At 40.9% G+C, this 17,257-nt stretch overlaps 4 protein-coding genes across 4 annotated transcripts; 2 read left to right on the top strand and 2 right to left on the bottom strand.

Annotated features, from left to right (window-relative positions):
* Nucleotides 1-295: 295 nt before the first annotated feature.
* sdhb (succinate dehydrogenase complex, subunit B, iron sulfur (Ip)) lies at nucleotides 296-3,070 on the bottom strand. The gene is made up of 8 exons (XM_079578627.1): nucleotides 2,944-3,070; nucleotides 1,945-2,078; nucleotides 1,759-1,844; nucleotides 1,539-1,675; nucleotides 1,346-1,462; nucleotides 1,170-1,271; nucleotides 971-1,093; nucleotides 296-734 (listed from the first exon to the last, which is right to left on the bottom strand). Exons 1-8 carry the CDS (start codon nucleotides 3,013-3,015, stop codon nucleotides 654-656), a joined length of 852 nt encoding a protein of 283 aa, XP_079434753.1. The 5' UTR covers nucleotides 3,016-3,070; the 3' UTR covers nucleotides 296-653.
* Nucleotides 3,071-3,293: 223 nt separating this feature from the next.
* Nucleotides 3,294-5,417, top strand: mrpl20 (mitochondrial ribosomal protein L20). The gene is made up of 4 exons (XM_079578640.1): nucleotides 3,294-3,484; nucleotides 3,679-3,789; nucleotides 5,034-5,111; nucleotides 5,195-5,417. Exons 1-4 carry the CDS (start codon nucleotides 3,398-3,400, stop codon nucleotides 5,366-5,368), a joined length of 450 nt encoding a protein of 149 aa, XP_079434766.1. The 5' UTR covers nucleotides 3,294-3,397; the 3' UTR covers nucleotides 5,369-5,417.
* A 682-nt stretch (nucleotides 5,418-6,099) lies between these two features.
* atad3 (ATPase family AAA domain containing 3) lies at nucleotides 6,100-12,216 on the top strand. Its single transcript, XM_079578605.1, has 16 exons — nucleotides 6,100-6,388; nucleotides 6,821-6,897; nucleotides 6,985-7,086; nucleotides 7,162-7,221; nucleotides 7,293-7,362; nucleotides 7,764-7,929; nucleotides 8,018-8,087; nucleotides 8,168-8,323; nucleotides 8,412-8,468; nucleotides 8,544-8,669; nucleotides 8,762-8,886; nucleotides 9,185-9,236; nucleotides 9,321-9,391; nucleotides 9,469-9,636; nucleotides 9,709-9,817; nucleotides 10,375-12,216. Exons 1-16 carry the CDS (start codon nucleotides 6,202-6,204, stop codon nucleotides 11,905-11,907), a joined length of 3,129 nt encoding a protein of 1,042 aa, XP_079434731.1. The 5' UTR covers nucleotides 6,100-6,201; the 3' UTR covers nucleotides 11,908-12,216.
* A 1,362-nt stretch (nucleotides 12,217-13,578) lies between these two features.
* Nucleotides 13,579-16,593, bottom strand: ssu72 (SSU72 homolog, RNA polymerase II CTD phosphatase). The gene is made up of 5 exons (XM_079578632.1): nucleotides 16,335-16,593; nucleotides 15,630-15,773; nucleotides 14,727-14,866; nucleotides 14,523-14,641; nucleotides 13,579-14,398 (listed from the first exon to the last, which is right to left on the bottom strand). Exons 1-5 carry the CDS (start codon nucleotides 16,412-16,414, stop codon nucleotides 14,297-14,299), a joined length of 585 nt encoding a protein of 194 aa, XP_079434758.1. The 5' UTR covers nucleotides 16,415-16,593; the 3' UTR covers nucleotides 13,579-14,296.
* Between the last annotated feature and the right edge of the window lie 664 nt (nucleotides 16,594-17,257).

The raw sequence follows: 17,257 nt of genomic DNA, 5'->3' as shown, positions 1-17,257 counted from the left end.
ATTTATGGCCTAAATCGGTGTTTTAAGACATTTTGAAGCAAGTATTTTTCATGTTTCTATAGTACTTTAACAGGCATTTGATCTCAGATTTGTGTAATAATATTCCTCAAAATACACTTGGGCCAGAGGTTCTATGTTGGCAGGCCAGTTTTGGCCCCCGGGCCGGACATTGCCTATCCCTGCCTTACTGTACAAGGGAAATGTGCCGTCTGTGTGTAATGTTTAAATATTTTCAGAATAAAAAGAATTAAAAAAAAAACAACAGCCAGTTTTCAGCTTGAGTTCACACATTTATTTTTTCATCAAAAAATAACATGTTGTTGGTACAATGAGCAGATGTTTAATTATGGGACTTCTGGCAACAAAGGAAGAAGAAACCATGTTAAAATGTTTACGTCTTGTGAAACGTCCTGTGCGCTTTATAGCAAGAGGTCAAACAAAGCAATGGCTTAAGATAAATTAACATAAATGGTGTAAGACTCAGACACTCGCTCTCATTCAGCCTGTACATGTGCATATTTAACAACATCCTCTCAGACACACAGACAACTGTTACAGAGTGTGCTGTAAAATGGCGTCATGGACCTCAACAAGCATTTTAATCAAAATGTAATTCCATTATGGAGGGAAACAAGGCAGAAAGCATCAGTTCTTCAGGCCGCAGCAGTTTTCTTATCTTTGTATGTTGCCATCATCTTCTTGATCTCTGCAATTGCCTTTCCCGGATTCAAACCCTGAAAAAAAATAAACAACAGGCTGATCATTCCTCAATGCATAAAATCTACTGGACACAATGTAATATAGAATTAGAGTGGAGAAGCTAAAAACTACACATAGAAATACACATTTGTATTTATAGGAAAGCAATGCCAGGATATCAGATGATCAACAGGTGGTGCCAGATTTTAAAAATGCAGCTAGCCTCCAACAACTATAAAAGCGTAGTCAGTCTCATGAGTATGAACAGTACCTTGGGGCAGGTCTTGGTACAGTTCATAATAGTGTGACAACGGTAGAGAGAGAAGGGATCCTGCAGCTTGGACAGACGCTCCTCTGTAAACTCATCTCGTGAGTCAATCATCCAACGATATGCCTAAAAACAGGATATGTGCATTAGTGCCAGTCATAAAGTGTGTAGTGAATATTAAAGTGATTAAAACACCCTTCACCTGCATAAGCACAGCAGGTCCCAGGTATTTGTCACCATTCCACCAGTAGCTGGGGCAACTTGTACTGCAGCAGGCACACAAGATGCACTCATACAGACCATCCTACAAGACACATGAGAACTTTAAGATGTCTTATTAAATACATAAAAAATACAAAAGAGAACAACATATGGTACCAGCTTCTGTCGATCTTCCACAGATTGAAAGTATTGATCTTTTCCCTCTTTAGTCCCGTCCTTCTTCTTTAAATAAGGTTCAATGGACTTATATTGTGCATAGAAATTACTCATATCCTAAAACAACAAAGAGGTCTCAGAGATCCACTAAAAATAAAACAATGATGAGATTGTGCATGTTCAAGGTACTCACAGGAACAAGATCTTTCACCACATACATGTGTGGCAGGGGATAAATCTTTGTTGGTTTACTCAAATTGGTATCAATTTTATTAAGACAAGCAAGTGTGTTTCCACCATTGATGTTCATTGCACACGATCCACAAATACCTGAGTTTAATAAATGTTTCAGCTTTACATTGACAGAACTTAATTAATGCTGCATGATTCACTATGGTATTTATTATACTGACCTTCTCTGCAGGAGCGGCGGAAGGTGAGAGTGGAGTCCATTTCATTCTTTACTTTGATAAGGGCATCAAGAACCATTGGGCCACATCTTAATAAAGCACAACATAAAACGTTAGAAATAAAACCTGTAGTCACTCACAAATGGAAGCTTCAAGCTTGGTGCAAGTACATCAAAGTCTATTGCTTACGTGTTGAGGTCAATCTCATAGGTCTGCATTCGGGGTTTGTCTCCTGGAGTGTCTGGGTCCCATCTGTAAATCTGAAACTTCTTTATTCTTGGCTGAGTGGCAGGAGCAGCTGCTGTCTGTGCCCACCTGACAGCCTGAAAACAACAGCAACAAAGTGGACACATTTAAGCTGAGAATATATTAACCTCTTCACTGAAACGTGCTCACTCGAATTTGGCTTTACCCAAATCTAAGAGCGACAAAAACAAGATGAAAACGCAACAAAAATGTGACAAAAAATGCTGTAAAAGCAACAAAAATGCAACATAAAAGTGACAAAAACACGACAAAAAAGCAATGAAAAAGCTACAAAAAAGCAACAAAAACCGACAAGAATATGACAAAAAAGAGACAAAAACAACAAAATCGTGACAACAAAAGTTATGTTCACTTTTGTAGGTTTTAGCTTTCAATTGAGGCGTTACACTGTTGATCTCCAACTGAGAAGCTTTTAGATTTGGGTAAAGCTGAACTGGTGAAAATGGACTCGGTTAAGAAGTTAAATATAATCATTGCCTTGTAATATACAGTACTTTCCCCATTGGTCTTCTGCTATGGGTTCTTTATGACATTAATAGTTAATTTATATCCTCATATCAAGTCAAAACATTTGGTTACAGCTACACTAGTGTTGTTAGTTTGCAATGCTACTAACTGAATCTGAATATGATTAATTTTATAATCATGTTCAAGTCACTTTTATTATTGGTACAGACACATAGATATTGGTGAATGCTATGAATAAAGCAAACACTAAAAGCTTGATAACAAGGTGATATAGCGGTTGTTTATCTGACATAAACATGACATAACCGAGTGGGGAGAGGCTTGTATGCTAGCATAGCATAGCACTCAAAGGTAGCTACTTTCACATCCCGTACTTGGCATTTCTCCACTTTTCTAAATCAAATCCACAACGTCCACTAAAAATACACTTTTACTAAGTAACTGTAAACATACCACAAGTGCTGGATGGGAACGGAAAGCCACAAGCCCACAGCGGCTCAAGGACGACAGACCAGCGGCCGACATTTTGGATCTGCTCTGACCTCCAGCGGTTTCCCAGCATGCACCGCGTCGTGTGTTGTGGGTTCGCACGTTTTACTCACCGACATCTTTAAACAAAAAAAACAAAAACTTTATAACAAGCTTTATTTGTGCGGCAGCTTTGTCTTTTGGCTCAAATGTGGACGTAGCACTTATATGTGTTCAAAATGTATCACGTGACAGAAGCGTGGATAAAACGTAACGTAAAACGGATGTGCGGGGACTACGCTTTGTTTCAGACATGTTGAAATCGAGCGAATCCTTTGCCCTTGTGTCGCCATGCGCACAGACATATAACAACCACGAATGGAAAAGTAGCTTAGATCTGTAATAGTTTCAAGCATATTAAATCTCGCAGAGGACAAATATGGTGTTTCTAACCTTGTCATGTTTGATACGGAGCCGTGGGCCTGACAGATATTGGAAAGTCCAGGAGGTTCTGAAACATGCTCGGGTAAGAAAACTGACATGGATGTGGTTATTTTCTTATTATCTTTTCTTAAGTATCACTTCACTGGCGTTAAATAGATTCGCTTACAGTCTATGGTTTCATCATGTAGTTGCATCCCTTTGTGATTGGATCCTGTTTTTGTCACGTGTTGATAATCTACTGAATTTCATGTCATCCCACTGTTTTTCTTCTTTCAGCATTTCAGAGGCAGAAAGAACCGCTGCTACTCTCTGGCTGTGAGGGCGGTCAGGAGGGCTTTTCTCTACGCCACCAAAGCCAGAAAACTCAAGAAACGAAATATGAGGACGGTAAGTCGATGATACTTATGTGATCACACAAATTTGTTATATTTGCTATCACTGCTGTGTTAACAGACTAACGCCAGATGGCAGTATTGCATTATGTTATGTTATGTCCATGTAGCTAAGCGTTTATTATAACCCACCTAGTTTGGACCTCTTTTTTCCAGAAGCTTTGATGAGGTTTGGGGAAATAATCTGACTGATTTGAGATATGCTCATACAACAAAAAGACAGGGCTGTATAAAGTAGTCTAAGCTAAACACTGTGGCTGTCAAGTATTGTATTATTTGAGCTAGTGCCGTTTCTGACATATGTTTGTGTAACAGTCAGTGGTGGTAGTAAAAGTGCAGATACAGGACCAAAAATGCACTTAAGTAAAAGTACAGGTGTCTGATAAAACAGGAACTAAACCAGGTCTAAACCCGGACTAAACTAGGTCTAAATCAGATCTAAACAAGGTCTAAAGGAGTAAACACTAAACCCGTTCATCTTAGAGAGGTCTCTTTGAAAATAATATACTTTTACTTTTAACACATTTTAAAGATGTAGCAGAGTAGAAAGTCCAGATACAGGCTCTAAAATGTAGTGACGTAAAAGTAAAAAGTATTCATCATAAAATTTACTGAAGTAAAGTAAAAGTACCAATAATTTTTTACTTCTTACTTTCCACCTCTGGTAACAGTAAGTGATAACTGGAGAAACTGTGTCAAATTACACAGAGTTTTAGATTTGTTTTTGGCAATACAGTAATTGCACGTCTTGTCTGGGCTTTATGATTTCATTGTTACACAAATGACATCATGTTGTTATTGTGTATTTATGTTTTTGTTGTTTTAAAGCTTTATATAATGTGAAAACTACACATACATTGTCATTTAAACATATTCCTGGTTTCTTCCACGTGCATCGGCTCCAACACGCGTGGAAGAAACCAGCAATATGTTTTAATGATTGTAAAATGTATTAGCCCATTACAATAAAGGTAAATAGAAAATGATGACGTTGGAGGAGTGCCTTGGTTTTTTGTTTTTCTTTTGAGTCTTGTTCCCCAAACACCAAGGAGCACCTTCCCCCTAAAAAACTCATTTTGTTATTGACTTCCTGTAAACAAAATCTGGTATCTGTACCTTTATTCTGCTCCTTTATTGCGCATTTTATTACATCTCCTTACAAAAGCCTAAGAAAATTATACATATGTACTTTGTTCAGTGTATTCTTTACCATTAATTGAAAATGTGTCAAATTCACAGCTGTGGATTTCGCGGATAGCTGCCGCCTCACGAGAGCATGGCATGAAGTATCCTGCTCTTATGAACAACTTGATCAGGGTTTGTAAAAATTGCAATGGTATTTTGTAAGATTTAGGTGTCTTTAAGTGTTTGTTTTATGTTGTTGTGTTTTGTTCATACAGAGCAGTGTCCAGCTCAACCGTCACGTCATCAGTGATTTGGCCATCACTGAACCACGTTCGTTCCTCTCTCTGGCAAAGCTGGCTCGAACGCGACAGCAGGAAGGCTTTCGAGCAGCGCTGGGTGACGGGAAAGAGCCTCCTGGTGTCTTGACTCGTGTCGTCTTACTACAATAGAAATTAAAGATTGTCTCTCATTTTGTTGTTTCAAGAGCAATACATACGCTGTATATGAAAAACGTTGCTGCCAGGCAACCAGACCCACTCATGCTGTGCATATACTACCGTGCTTCATATAGAAAAAATCCAATACTTGCCATAACTTGTATCGAGTATTGTTACATCGTGCGTATTTTTCTTTTGCCTTTGACTGTTTATTTAATAAACGTTTTGATATGCAAAAAAGTGTCTTTTAAGGTATTTTTCTATTTAACATTGACCGATCAGTGGGTCAGCTCGTCATCATTTACTCAAGTAACAGACTAGATGTCTTTAATTATTTTTACACTCAAGTGTAAGGAAGACGTTTGTCATACATATATATTTCCTGCTACATAGACATATTTCCAGCTTTGTTTAATGTACTTGTCCACAATGGGAATGTTTCCATCACAGCATTTTACACATTATTCTTGGACATATATTTTTTTATTAGTTTTTGCTTCAAGCACATACTGAAAAAGTGAACAGTTACAGTATGTACACTTGGTAGAGGTTTACATGTTGGTAAAGGTTATGTGGGCGTGTAGCAGCTGATGTAAGTTGGGTTCATTTGATGAATGGACACTGAGGGGAGGAGCTAAGAGGGGGACGGCTGCTCTTTCAGCCAATAAGAGCTCAACGTGTTCAACACCAGCCAATCAGAGTCTTTGTCCTTCACAGCCACTCTGCACCTGCGCACACAGCAGCGACGTGACCACGCGTGGAGGAAGTGCACTGACATCTGCTGCTCCACAGTTCGTCCAGGCCCACAGTACCGGCTAAACTGTGCTTTATCGCCTCCGCTTAACATGTCGTGGCTGTTCGGCCTGAACAGGGGGCAGCCCGAGCCTCCCCCCGGTGTGCCTGCTCCTCCACCGCCGCCTCAATCTGGGGGTTCAGGGAGCGGGGGAGATAAACCCAAGGACAAATGGAGCAATTTCGATCCCACCGGGCTGGAGCGAGCTGCTCAGGCAGCCAAGGATCTCGACAAGTCCCGTAAGTGATGCGCACACATATGATATGCAGCATACATGAAAGTATTGTCCAGCATGGTCAGAAGGTCAAAAAGAGGGGCGTTTCAACTTGCATAAAAGCTGAAACTCAATTGTTACATCGTGTACTTTCCTGCCAGCCATGCACTCACTCACCCACTCACCTTCATTTAAGTTCAAAGGTCATAGCCAGGTTTGTTGCAAAGGGTGCAAACCGAGATCAGTGGCTCTATATTTATATATGCCAAAGTATCAGTTATCAATTAATGATCAACAATACTTAACAGAGGTCTAATCGGTGTTTTACAGAAAACTTGCATCAGTAATGATTGTGGCATAAGACAGACTGGTGAACAATGTTCTAAATGTGTTGGTAATTGACACTTCTGATTGACACATCTATTCTCACAATGATCAATAAAATCGCTCTTACCAGGTCATGCCAAAGAAGCACTGGAGTTGTCTCGTATGCAGGAGCAGACTACACAGATGGAGCATCAGACTAAAATAAAGGTGTGGCAAATCAAACAACAAATCCCACTGTTCAATAACATGATTTATTACCATCTTTTGGTCATTATTGTTATTTGATATTAATAGGAGTATGAAGCAGCAGTCGAACAGCTTAAAGGCGACCAGATAAAGCTCCAGGGAGAAGAGAGAAGAAAAACTCTAGGTGAAGAAACGAGACAACATCAAGCTGTGAGTACAGAGTAGCCCTGCCTTTTTGTGCTTGTGTTGGGCAATTGTATAAAAACAACTTGCATTGTATTTCAGAGAGCTCAGTACCAGGACAAACTGGCCAGACAACGATATGAGGAGCAACTCAGACAACAGGTTGGTCCCATTTCAAATACTCTTGTCTTGTAGACTTAAAGATCATTAAACTCAGTATTATTCATCAACAGCAACTTCTCAATGATGAGAACCTCCGCAAACAGGAAGAGTCCGTCCACAAGCAAGAAGCCATGAGAAAAGGTAAATCATAAATGACAATATACATGATTTATTAAAGGTGCAGCTTTTGGAACTTTTTATGTGATAACAAAAACTTGATACGAGTATGTATGTGACCTTTTAGTGGTGGATAGCTTGGCTTCTTTACTTTCCTTCACAGTGGCCTCTGGCGCTCGTCGCTTCAGGACAAATTGTTTTTAGGGTTACTAGTAGGCTTTCTGGATGTTAGTAAAGATGGGTCCATCAGCAATGAAAACCTACCAGAAACCCCCAAAAACAATTAATCCTGCAGCGTCATTTTGTAAAGACGCCATGATAACCACTCATACAGCTGGGTGATTAAAAGGTCAAAACTGCAATAAAATGCTCCATAATGCACCTTTTTAAATTAAAATCAGAATCTTGATTTCATTTTTTTGTAGCAACAATCGAACATGAGATGGAGCTAAGACACAAAAATGAGCTTCTGCGAATAGAAGCAGAAGCAAAAGCAAGAGGGAGAGTTGAAAGAGAGAATGCTGATATTATCCGTGAACAAATTCGACTGAAAGCAGCTGAACACCGACAGACTGTCCTTGAATCCATAAAGTAAGAAACATTCCTTGATTTGATCTGTTTCTACCATTTAGAAATGCACTTGGGTGTTTGAATAACCACTGTTTGGCATTTCCTTCAGAACGGCTGGCGCTGTGTTTGGAGAAGGGTTTCGTGCTTTTGTGTCAGACTGGGACAAAGTCACAGCCTCGGTGAGTTATTATGTCATTGCAGATAAAATGTTCTCAAAATACAAGTTAGTTATATTCCCTGTTCTTGTCTTGACCTACAGGTAGCAGGTCTCACTCTTTTAGCAGTGGGAGTGTACACAGCCCGTAATGCAACAGGAGTAGCAGGGCGTTACATTGAAGCGAGGCTTGGGAAGCCATCTCTTGTGCGAGAGACCTCTCGTTTTACAGTTGCTGAAGCAATTAAGCATCCTGTGAAGGTAGTTAAATTACAAAACAAGCCCTCTAATCTGCATTTTCTTGAATTTGTCTTATGCATATTTATGTCCCTTTTGTTTCACACTACAGACGACCAAACGGCTGAGAAGCAAACCCCAGGATGCGTTAGAGGGAGTTGTTCTTAGTGTAAGTGCTGGCAATGAATAAGTGTTGAAATAATATGCAAACACAGTGCATGATGACTTTTTTGGTATTATTTAGCCCTCTCTAGAAGAGCGTGTGCGTGACATTGCAATAGCTACAAGAAACACAAGGCAGAACCATGGTCTCTACAGAAACATCTTGATGTACGGCCCCCCGGGAACGGGCAAAACTCTCTTTGCCAAGGTACCCTTTTTTTCAAAGCTCGACATGTCATATCCATCCAACATGGACCCGCAGCATTTTTGATGAACTGAAAGGCCCTTTCCTCTGAGTAGAAACTTGCAATGCATTCTGGGATGGACTATGCCATTATGACCGGTGGTGATGTTGCCCCCATGGGTCGAGATGGTGTGACTGCTATGCACAAAGTATTTGATTGGGCCAACACAAGTCGCCGTGGGTGAGTTAAATGTTGGGATTTTTATTAAATGAAACACCTCTTGGCTTCTACTTTTCAATCCGATTCTAAACAGCTTATGTGGTTCTTATAGCGCCTTTACTTACCATCCTGATGGCCTGTAGGACGCTCTAGGATCAATTGTTTTTTAGGTTTTCACTGCTGATCCATGGTTGCATAGGTGTTCCTTTCTGAAAACCTACAAGAATTCCCAAACCTGAAAAAAAATTGATCCTGAAGCGTCATAGGAACCACTGGGATGGAAAGTGCACCTTTTTTAAATGTGTTAATTCTCTTTCAGACTTCTGCTTTTTGTTGATGAAGCAGATGCATTTCTTCGTAAGCGATCCACAGTAAGACAGCCCTAAAACTTCTATTGTACAGAAACCCTTTTTCCATCTATCATTTTTTAAATTGTCCTCCTTTTTAACCTGTAGGAAAAGATTAGTGAAGATCTAAGGGCAACACTGAACGCTTTCTTATATCGTACTGGAGAACAGAGCAACAAGTGAGTATTTGTTTTATTGTTTATAGAATTTAATGTTAAATACAGTATTTGGCTACATCTTGCTTTTTTTCTTCAAGATTTATGTTGGTGCTGGCCAGTAATCAACCAGAGCAGTTTGACTGGGCCATAAATGACAGAATAGATGAAATTGTGAATTTTGCCCTTCCTGGTGCTGATGAGAGGGATAGGCTGGTGCGCCTGTATTTTGATAAATATGTGCTTGAACCAGCAACAGGGGGAAGACAGTAAGCGTAATATAATGTATAATATAATTGTTGCGAGGTCATAAAGACTAACTTGTTATGCCTGTTGTATAGGAGAATGAAGCTTGCACATTTTGACTATGGTACAAAGTGCTCTGAGATCGCTGCACGGACGGGAGGCATGTCGGGACGAGAGATCTCTAAGCTGGGAGTGGCATGGCAGGTGTGACATCTTTTTTATTTTATTCTATTTTTTTTTTTACAGTTCTGATCAAAAATTTAAAGCCAGTTGAAAAATTGTAAATATAAAAAATCATATTTTACATGGTTGGATCTTGGTTCCAAGTAGAACTGCAATATGCATAAATATTTTATTAAAAACAACTGTTCTAGTGAATTGGCTGTTCTGCTGTGTCCCACCTCAGCAGTGATGCGGTGCTAGAAGAATGTTTTGTTGCTTTTGCCATCAGGACGTCATCACAGTGTGAATACATGACACAATGACACTGAATCCACAGTTTTGCACAAATTTGGCCATTTAAAGGCATGTGGTCCTAAACTTTTGAACAGCTGCAAAACAGTCCATTTCAGATAATTTATTGTTTTTCAAGATCTACTTGGAACCTTGATCCAACCATACAAAATGTGATTTTTGTGTGTGCCATTTTTCAGCTGGTCTTAAACCTTTGATCGAGACTGTATTACAATGTACTACATTGTTGCTAGAATTGTACATGACAGCATTATGGGGCAATAATTGGGTATTGTATATTTTTGCAGGCTGCAGCCTATTCCTCTGAAGATGGTGTCCTGACAGAGGCAATGATTGATGCCCGGGTTGATGATGCAGTCAAACAGCACCGTCAGAAGATGGACTGGCTTTATGCTGAAGAGGAGGCGAAGACCCTGACTCCTCCAAAACCTGAGGGATCCGTGAGCGGGGGCAAGATGGGCTTTGTTCTGCCACCGACTGACACAGCTCCTCAAGCTCAAGACATGATCGCTCCAGTCCTGAATATGGCCACAGCTCTTCCTGCTGCAGAGGACCTCACCCAGCTCGCGACAACTCCACCTCCTCCTCCTGCAGCGGAGGAGCTCACGCCTAAAGCAGCAGAGGAGCTCACGGTTCCTTTAGCAGAGGACCTCACACCTAAAGCAGCAGAGGAGCTCACGGCTCCTTTAGCAGAGGACCTCACACCTAAAGCAGCAGAGGAGCTCACGGCTCCTTTAGCAGAGGACCTCACGCCTAAAGCAGCAGAGGAGCTCATGGCTCCTTTAGCAGAGGACCTCACCCCTCCTGCAGCAGAGGACCTCACGCCTAAAGCAGCAGAGGAGCTCACGCCTAAAGCAGCAGAGGACCTCCCGCCTAAAGCAGCAGAAGACCTTGTGGCTCCTTTAGCAGAGGACCTCACGGCTCCTTTAGCAGAGGACCTCACGCCTAAAGCAGCAGAGGAGCTCACGGCTCCTTTAGCAGAGGACCTCACGCCTAAAGCAGCAGAGGAGCTCACGGCTCCTTTAGCAGAGGACCTCACGCCTAAAGCAGCAGAGGACCTCACGCCTAAAGCAGCAGAAGACCTTGTGGCTCCTTTAGCAGAGGACCTCACGCCTAAAGCAGCAGAAGACCTTGTGGCTCCTTTAGCAGAGGACCTCACACCTAAAGCAGCAGAGGACCTCACGCCTAAAGCAGCAGAAGACCTTGTGGCTCCTTTAGCAGAGGACCTCACACCTAAAGCAGCAGAGGACCTCACGCCTAAAGCAGCAGAAGACCTTGTGGCTCCTTTAGCAGAGGACCTCACGCCTAAAGCAGCGGAGGAGCTCACGGCTCCTTTAGCAGAGGACCTCACATCTAAAGCAGCAGAGGACCTCACTCCTCCTGCAGCAGAGGACCTCACTCCTCCTGCAGCAGAGGACCTCACGCCTCCTGCAGCAGAGGACCTCACGCCTCCTGCAGCAGAGGACCTCACGGTTCCTTTAGCAGAAGACCTCACGCCAAAGGCAGCAGAGGACCTCACTCCTCCTGCAGCAGAGGACCTCGCGGCTCCTTTAGCAGAAGACCTCACGCCAAAGGCAGCAGAGGACCTCACACCTCCTACAGCGGAGGACCTCGCGCCTAAGGCAGCAGAGGACCTCACACCACCTCCTCCAAATGGGGACAGCAGTGCCATTGGAGATGGACAAGTCAAAAGTGAAAATGTAGTAAAAGCTGAAACCGCTCTAGAGGCAGAGCCTCTTGAACAACCTACCACTGAAAGTGGAGACCAGAGTAAACTGAAAGATGCTACCAAACCGCCAAAGGACGGCACTCCTGTTTAGGGCAGTAGACTGTTAAGTAGTCTGTTTTTGGATCATCTCTGACAGATTTACAGAGCTGCAAAGTTCCATTTCAATATGAGGAATCACGATATCGCCACATCCAGGGCTGTGCTGGGCAACATTAATGTATGTAAATAAATGGTGATAATAGTTTTATGATAGGCTAAAACAATGTTTACATGCATTGCTTTTCAGTTGTAACGGATCAGTAGTTTTAAAATACTAAAGGCCTGGATGTGTCAATTGTTTTCTTACCATTCACCAATACATCTGGCGAAAATTGCGGAAGTAAACAACAGCGGTTGCTCGTATTCTAGCCATCTGTATATTAATTGTAAAGCTAACCAAGTGTTCTTTACATGAAAGCCAGAAGGCATTCCTGCCTAAAATGTATTGTGATTGTACCATGTTGTGTATGCTGAAGGATTAAATTGAGCTGTTTTTGTAAACGGTAAATGTGGCTGGAGTTTTTTTTTCTCCTTACAAAAAAAAATCTCCATTTTACAAATACTAATCAAAACATTTATTGCAACACTTCTTCAGGTGCATTCAGGTGGTTAAGGATTTTCAACTCTAATTGATAAACTGAAGCAAATGTAGCCCATTCTCCCAGGTTAGGTCCCACATTTTGTATTTATTTGCACATTTTTATCAATAGAGCCCCAATGTTGCATCTTCCCTAAAACATCGAGAAACAGCCCTGTTATCACGTAACTCCTTAACCCCAATCAAACACAAACAGAACAAAACAAGATGCCATCACACAGGCATTTGCATTTCTTTGAACCATGCAGTTGTTTATATGCTTCCGATTAATAAAATACATAAACAAAATGTATTATTCAGAAAGGACAGCCCACATATCACCCTATTTGATCAATGGCTTTTAGTATATTTTCATATTGATAATTCATCCTTTCTTGCCTTGTGCTCTACAAATAAACTTGCCTTGCCTTTCTGGGCATTGCAATAAGCCCCCCTCCCCCAAAAAGCTACAGGCTTTTCCTATTATTACAAATCCCATGTAGCATTTCACTGTTAATGAAATCATTGTATTATAGATATTTATATTGTTGAAATAAACCTAAGTGTCTTTGCTGTGCCTGGCTCACCTCTACAGAACTTTACTGGAAGTCGGGGTTTCTCACCGCGGCTTGACTCAACGTTGGCGAAAGGCAGCCAAATAATAGGTTAGATCCTGATCCTCATTCATTCTTTGATTACCCACTGAAAGAATAGCATCTTTTGTGTCAAGATGGTCATGGTCATCTTTGCTATGCCTGATCCTTTCAGATTTTGGAAGCTAAGCAGGGAAGGGCCTGGTCGGTACTTGGATGTATGTGAATGGTTGGTGGTGGAGAGGCTGATGGCGCAGACTAGTAGCCTCACTTGTCAGTCTACCCCAGGGCAGCTGTGACTACACTAACAGCTTACCACCACCGAGTATGGCATGAATGAACTGATGCATTATTAGTATAGCAACAGTATAGTCCAAAATGGTAGTGTTGTTTACACTAAAAAATATCAGTACTTAAATTGAATAAGTACTGACAGTTTATAGATGTACTTTGACTTCAATACTATTACCAATACAATTCAGCACCTACATTTTTATAGATATATGTTCAATAAGCCTGACAAACTTTACATGTTCTTTCTTAAGCATTTTATAGAATCAAATTCATACAGAAAATCAGGCACTCAGATTCCATCGCTGCTAGTTTTCAAAATAATACATTGCTTCAATTTACAAATGGAAAACAAAACAAAACCCAAGATGCCGTGAAATACAGCCAATGCACCTTAAATCTGCATTTACACATAATAGAAACACATGTGAGAGTTTTTGAACATTTGGTTACTCATTATTAGGCCACACAAATTAAACTTAATTCTCTTCTTCAGTCACACAGAAGGCTCATCCAGTTACATCTGCTCGTCTCTTAAAAATAAATAGATCCTAATCCCGAATGCTCCAGGAAAAAAAAAAAAACATTTGTTCATGGAATATAATTACATAAACTTTGCAGGAGAAAATATATCTAAAACACCATAAAAAAAAAACTACAACTAAAAACGAATTTGAAAGTCACCTGTGCTGAATGATTTGCATGGTCAGGTGATTGGACAGTACACAAGACTACAGGAACCTGACCCTGGCCTTGATACAGATGATAAAGGCGGAGCACAGGCAGTTCCTTTTCCTCTGGCAAATAACATTCCCCAGAGGGATTCATTTCCCTCCAGCAGCCATTTTTTTTTGGGCCCAGCTTTCTCGACCCAAAGCATTGCCTGGCACACTGTGTATATGATGTTACCTATGAGTGGCGGGACACTCTGGTTTGAATGCTTGTTATTGGGGCTTGTGGTTATTGCATTTTCTAAAGTTTCAGTAGAAACACACAGTGTGTAGAAAAGTCCTTTTGCTCTTCTCTTCCAAGTCCTGAAGGAGCTCATCAATCTCATTTTCCATATCGTCTGTATGCTGGAGCTGCCAAGACAAACACAGAAATCACTTTTGAATCAGTTCATATATAAAAACTAAAGTCATGTCCAAGCATGTTTGGATAAATGGAGTTCTAAACTGAGACATTAATGGCCAAGCTGGCACTTACACATTGACACAGTTCACAGATGAGGAAGGCGCCCAATGTGGCTTCTTCATGGTTATCTTGAATATCCACATTGATGACATGCACAGGCTGCGATGTCTCTTCCTCTTTGGAATTAAAATCTACACAAAGAACAAAAAAAAAAAAGTGTGAGCGTTTGCATGTTTCAGTAAGTTCTTTAAGAAATATCGTTTGCATTCGCCTCACCCTCTAGCACTTGGTCATAGACTCTCTCCTCACACGTGACGATTAGGTCAAACTTATCCTTGCAATTTTGAAATCGCTCAGGCTTTGATTTGATGCGTTTGTTGCGGTCTAACATGTGAAGAATGCCATTCTGTGTATATCTGGAAACGACAGGGTCAAGGAAAGCAGCAAAAAGGGACAGAAATGATCACATCCAACGCGCGTTTGGTCGTTTCCTCCTTTCTTTCTTATTGTTTGTCAGTTATACAGGTCTGTTTGCATAAATTCATCTCATTTTCACATTTTAGAGGTCAATTTGCGATCCAACATAAATGTTTTTAGATCTTTACTGCACCATCTGGTGGCAAAGTTATGATGCTGCATTTCACTAGTGGCTAAGGGTGGGTGGAGCCATTGTTGGGCATGCGCATTAGAGAAAATAAGAATTATGAAAGGATCAGTCAATTTTGCCTAATTATCTTCTGTATTCAATATTTTAGGTAGAGGTAAAAAAAAAAAAAAAAAAAAGTGTTTTAAGAAATAATTTAAAAAAAACATCTAGTCTTGGGAACGTCAAATAGGAACCAGATTCAAGTTAATTCATCTCAAGACTTTTATCAAACGATTTGAACGATAACCCGCTATAATCAATGTTTGATTTGGCTCAGTAAGAAAGTCTTGCAATCATCTTCAGTTACAAGAACAGAAGAGCAGTAGTTCCTCTGAGGGGTCAAACTTGTAGGTTCTTCAAATATCTTACCTGCAATAAATAGATCAACATAATCCACATTATCTCTAATAAGCGCTACGCTATCAACGTCTCATTACATGCAACACTGGATTTAGGCACTACACATGTTGAACAGTTGAGTAGATTTCCTGTTAAGTGTTAAAGCCGACAACGATGGACGAGTACAGGGATACAATTCCTTATCCTTGCGGACCAAGTCGTTGTACATCTGTTCATATGTAGTTTTGAAGTCGTACACATTTGGCTTATCCGGTGCAGGGCCAGGTAACTTCACATGTGACCCCGTCCCAAATGAACGCACTTCAAATCCACGTTTGCTGTCAAGACAAAGAAGAAATCAAAACATTAAACACAGATCAAAGTTCCAAAGGTCTTGCATTGTAGAGTTGTTTTTTGTTTTTCACTTTCCCTGCCTAGTAGCATTGATTTTTTTTTTCTTTTTCATGTGGATGTTTAAAGCTTTTGGTAAAACTGGAAACTCGCCCTGAGTCCAGTGCTTTTGGTAACACAGAGAGGGGGGGTGAGCGGAGTCAGCTGTCTTGTCAGTTGGGAGTCTGTAGGGGGCGTTGTTGATAAGGAAGAAAAATGTACCAACAACTCGGGGAAGTCTTTTAACACCTCCAAAATACCGATTTTAGAGGTGAAGTCTGAACTCTAATAAGTGGACACTGGCCAGCCTAAATGGCTAGATGTGTCTAAAACACTGTCACATCCTTTATGTAACTCAACGAAACGTGGCCATTGTTTAATGCGCAGAGGCCTGGCAGGCAGCAGCCGGCAGCCCACACGTTGGACCTCCCAGGGCAGTGAATCAGCTTCCCAACACACATTTAAGGCTGTTGGGTCTCTCCTGTCTTCGACCTTCTCTTCATCTTTACCTGAGGATATTGTGAGCCTCCATACTGCGGTTCTGGTTGCTAGAGCACACAACCGCAACACGAAGAGGGTGGCTCGGCATCGCGTCTCTTCGGCTGAAAACAACAAAATGATTAGCGGCAAATGAACTATCTGGGTTCCTGACAGTAAGTAAAAGTGTTGATAAACCCCGAAACAATTTTTTAACAAATAAACAATGGACAATTCACAACAACGCGAACAAGAGTCTATTAAGAAACGGGAAATAAAATGGCGGTGTGCCGCTGCTCGGCTTTATAACGCGCTGACGTCACCACGGGCGGAGTTTACACGTAAAACGATGTAGTCCAATAGAGACGCTCCTTGGAAACGTCAACAGATGTGTGGAGGAGGACGTACACGGATGGGAAAAATATATATAAGAAGAAATATAAGAAATATAAAGATACATATATATTTAATAGCTCCATAGTTTGCACATCATCACCAAGTACAACCTCATTTGACCCTCCAAGTGCCACCAGGCCTAGATCAAGATCAAACCATAATGAAACCAGGTCTATAAGGGTTTAAAATAGACTTAGATTGCACTAACACCTAAACCGTACATGTAATAAAAGCATTTTGGTGTCGTGCACGTGGTAAAACATTCCGCACCCAGTGGCAAAATCGGTTTGAGTAGCACTGCAGAGTTGGAAAATGTGCTATTCTTTGATTTTGCGACTCACTGTGGAATGTTATGTGTTCTGTTTACAATGAAAATATTGCCCTTATAGAATGAGAGAACAGGCACGTATTCTTTGATAGATTTTGTCAAAAAAAAGTAATCCTCATTACTACTTCCACTATTAATACTGGCACCAAATGTATCTGCACACATGAAGGTGCATTCCATGTAAAAGTGTCAATACAAAGTTGTTGAAAGGACAAACAAGGCAAATTTATG

Source organism: Gobius niger, assembly GCF_951799975.1.
Source record: "Gobius niger genome assembly, chromosome: 20".
Taxonomy (NCBI): Eukaryota; Metazoa; Chordata; class Actinopteri; order Gobiiformes; family Gobiidae; genus Gobius; species Gobius niger.
This window is presented reverse-complemented; position numbering and strand designations above follow the sequence as displayed.

Excerpts from the sequence above, each read along its gene's own strand:
- sdhb (XM_079578627.1), bottom strand. The coding sequence starts at position 3,015 with ATGTCGGCCGCTGGTCTGTCGTCCTTGAGCCGCTGTGGGCTTGTGGCT. Across the intron at positions 1,272-1,345 it reads TGGAAGATCGACAGAAGCTG|GATGGTCTGTATGAGTGCAT; the intron begins GTACCATATGTT and ends TGTGTCTTGTAG. Across the intron at positions 1,094-1,169 it reads GACCTGCTGTGCTTATGCAG|GCATATCGTTGGATGATTGA; the intron begins GTGAAGGGTGTT and ends TCCTGTTTTTAG.
- mrpl20 (XM_079578640.1), top strand. The coding sequence starts at position 3,398 with ATGGTGTTTCTAACCTTGTCATGTTTGATACGGAGCCGTGGGCCTGAC. Across the intron at positions 3,790-5,033 it reads AGAAACGAAATATGAGGACG|CTGTGGATTTCGCGGATAGC; the intron begins GTAAGTCGATGA and ends TCAAATTCACAG. Across the intron at positions 5,112-5,194 it reads TTATGAACAACTTGATCAGG|AGCAGTGTCCAGCTCAACCG; the intron begins GTTTGTAAAAAT and ends TTGTTCATACAG.
- atad3 (XM_079578605.1), top strand. The coding sequence starts at position 6,202 with ATGTCGTGGCTGTTCGGCCTGAACAGGGGGCAGCCCGAGCCTCCCCCC. Across the intron at positions 8,469-8,543 it reads TAGAGGGAGTTGTTCTTAGT|CCCTCTCTAGAAGAGCGTGT; the intron begins GTAAGTGCTGGC and ends GGTATTATTTAG. Across the intron at positions 9,637-9,708 it reads CCAGCAACAGGGGGAAGACA|GAGAATGAAGCTTGCACATT; the intron begins GTAAGCGTAATA and ends CCTGTTGTATAG.
- ssu72 (XM_079578632.1), bottom strand. The coding sequence starts at position 16,414 with ATGCCGAGCCACCCTCTTCGTGTTGCGGTTGTGTGCTCTAGCAACCAG. Across the intron at positions 14,867-15,629 it reads GTCCGCAAGGATAAGGAATT|ATATACACAGAATGGCATTC; the intron begins GTATCCCTGTAC and ends TGTCGTTTCCAG. Across the intron at positions 14,642-14,726 it reads CTATGACCAAGTGCTAGAGG|ATTTTAATTCCAAAGAGGAA; the intron begins GTGAGGCGAATG and ends TTCTTTGTGTAG.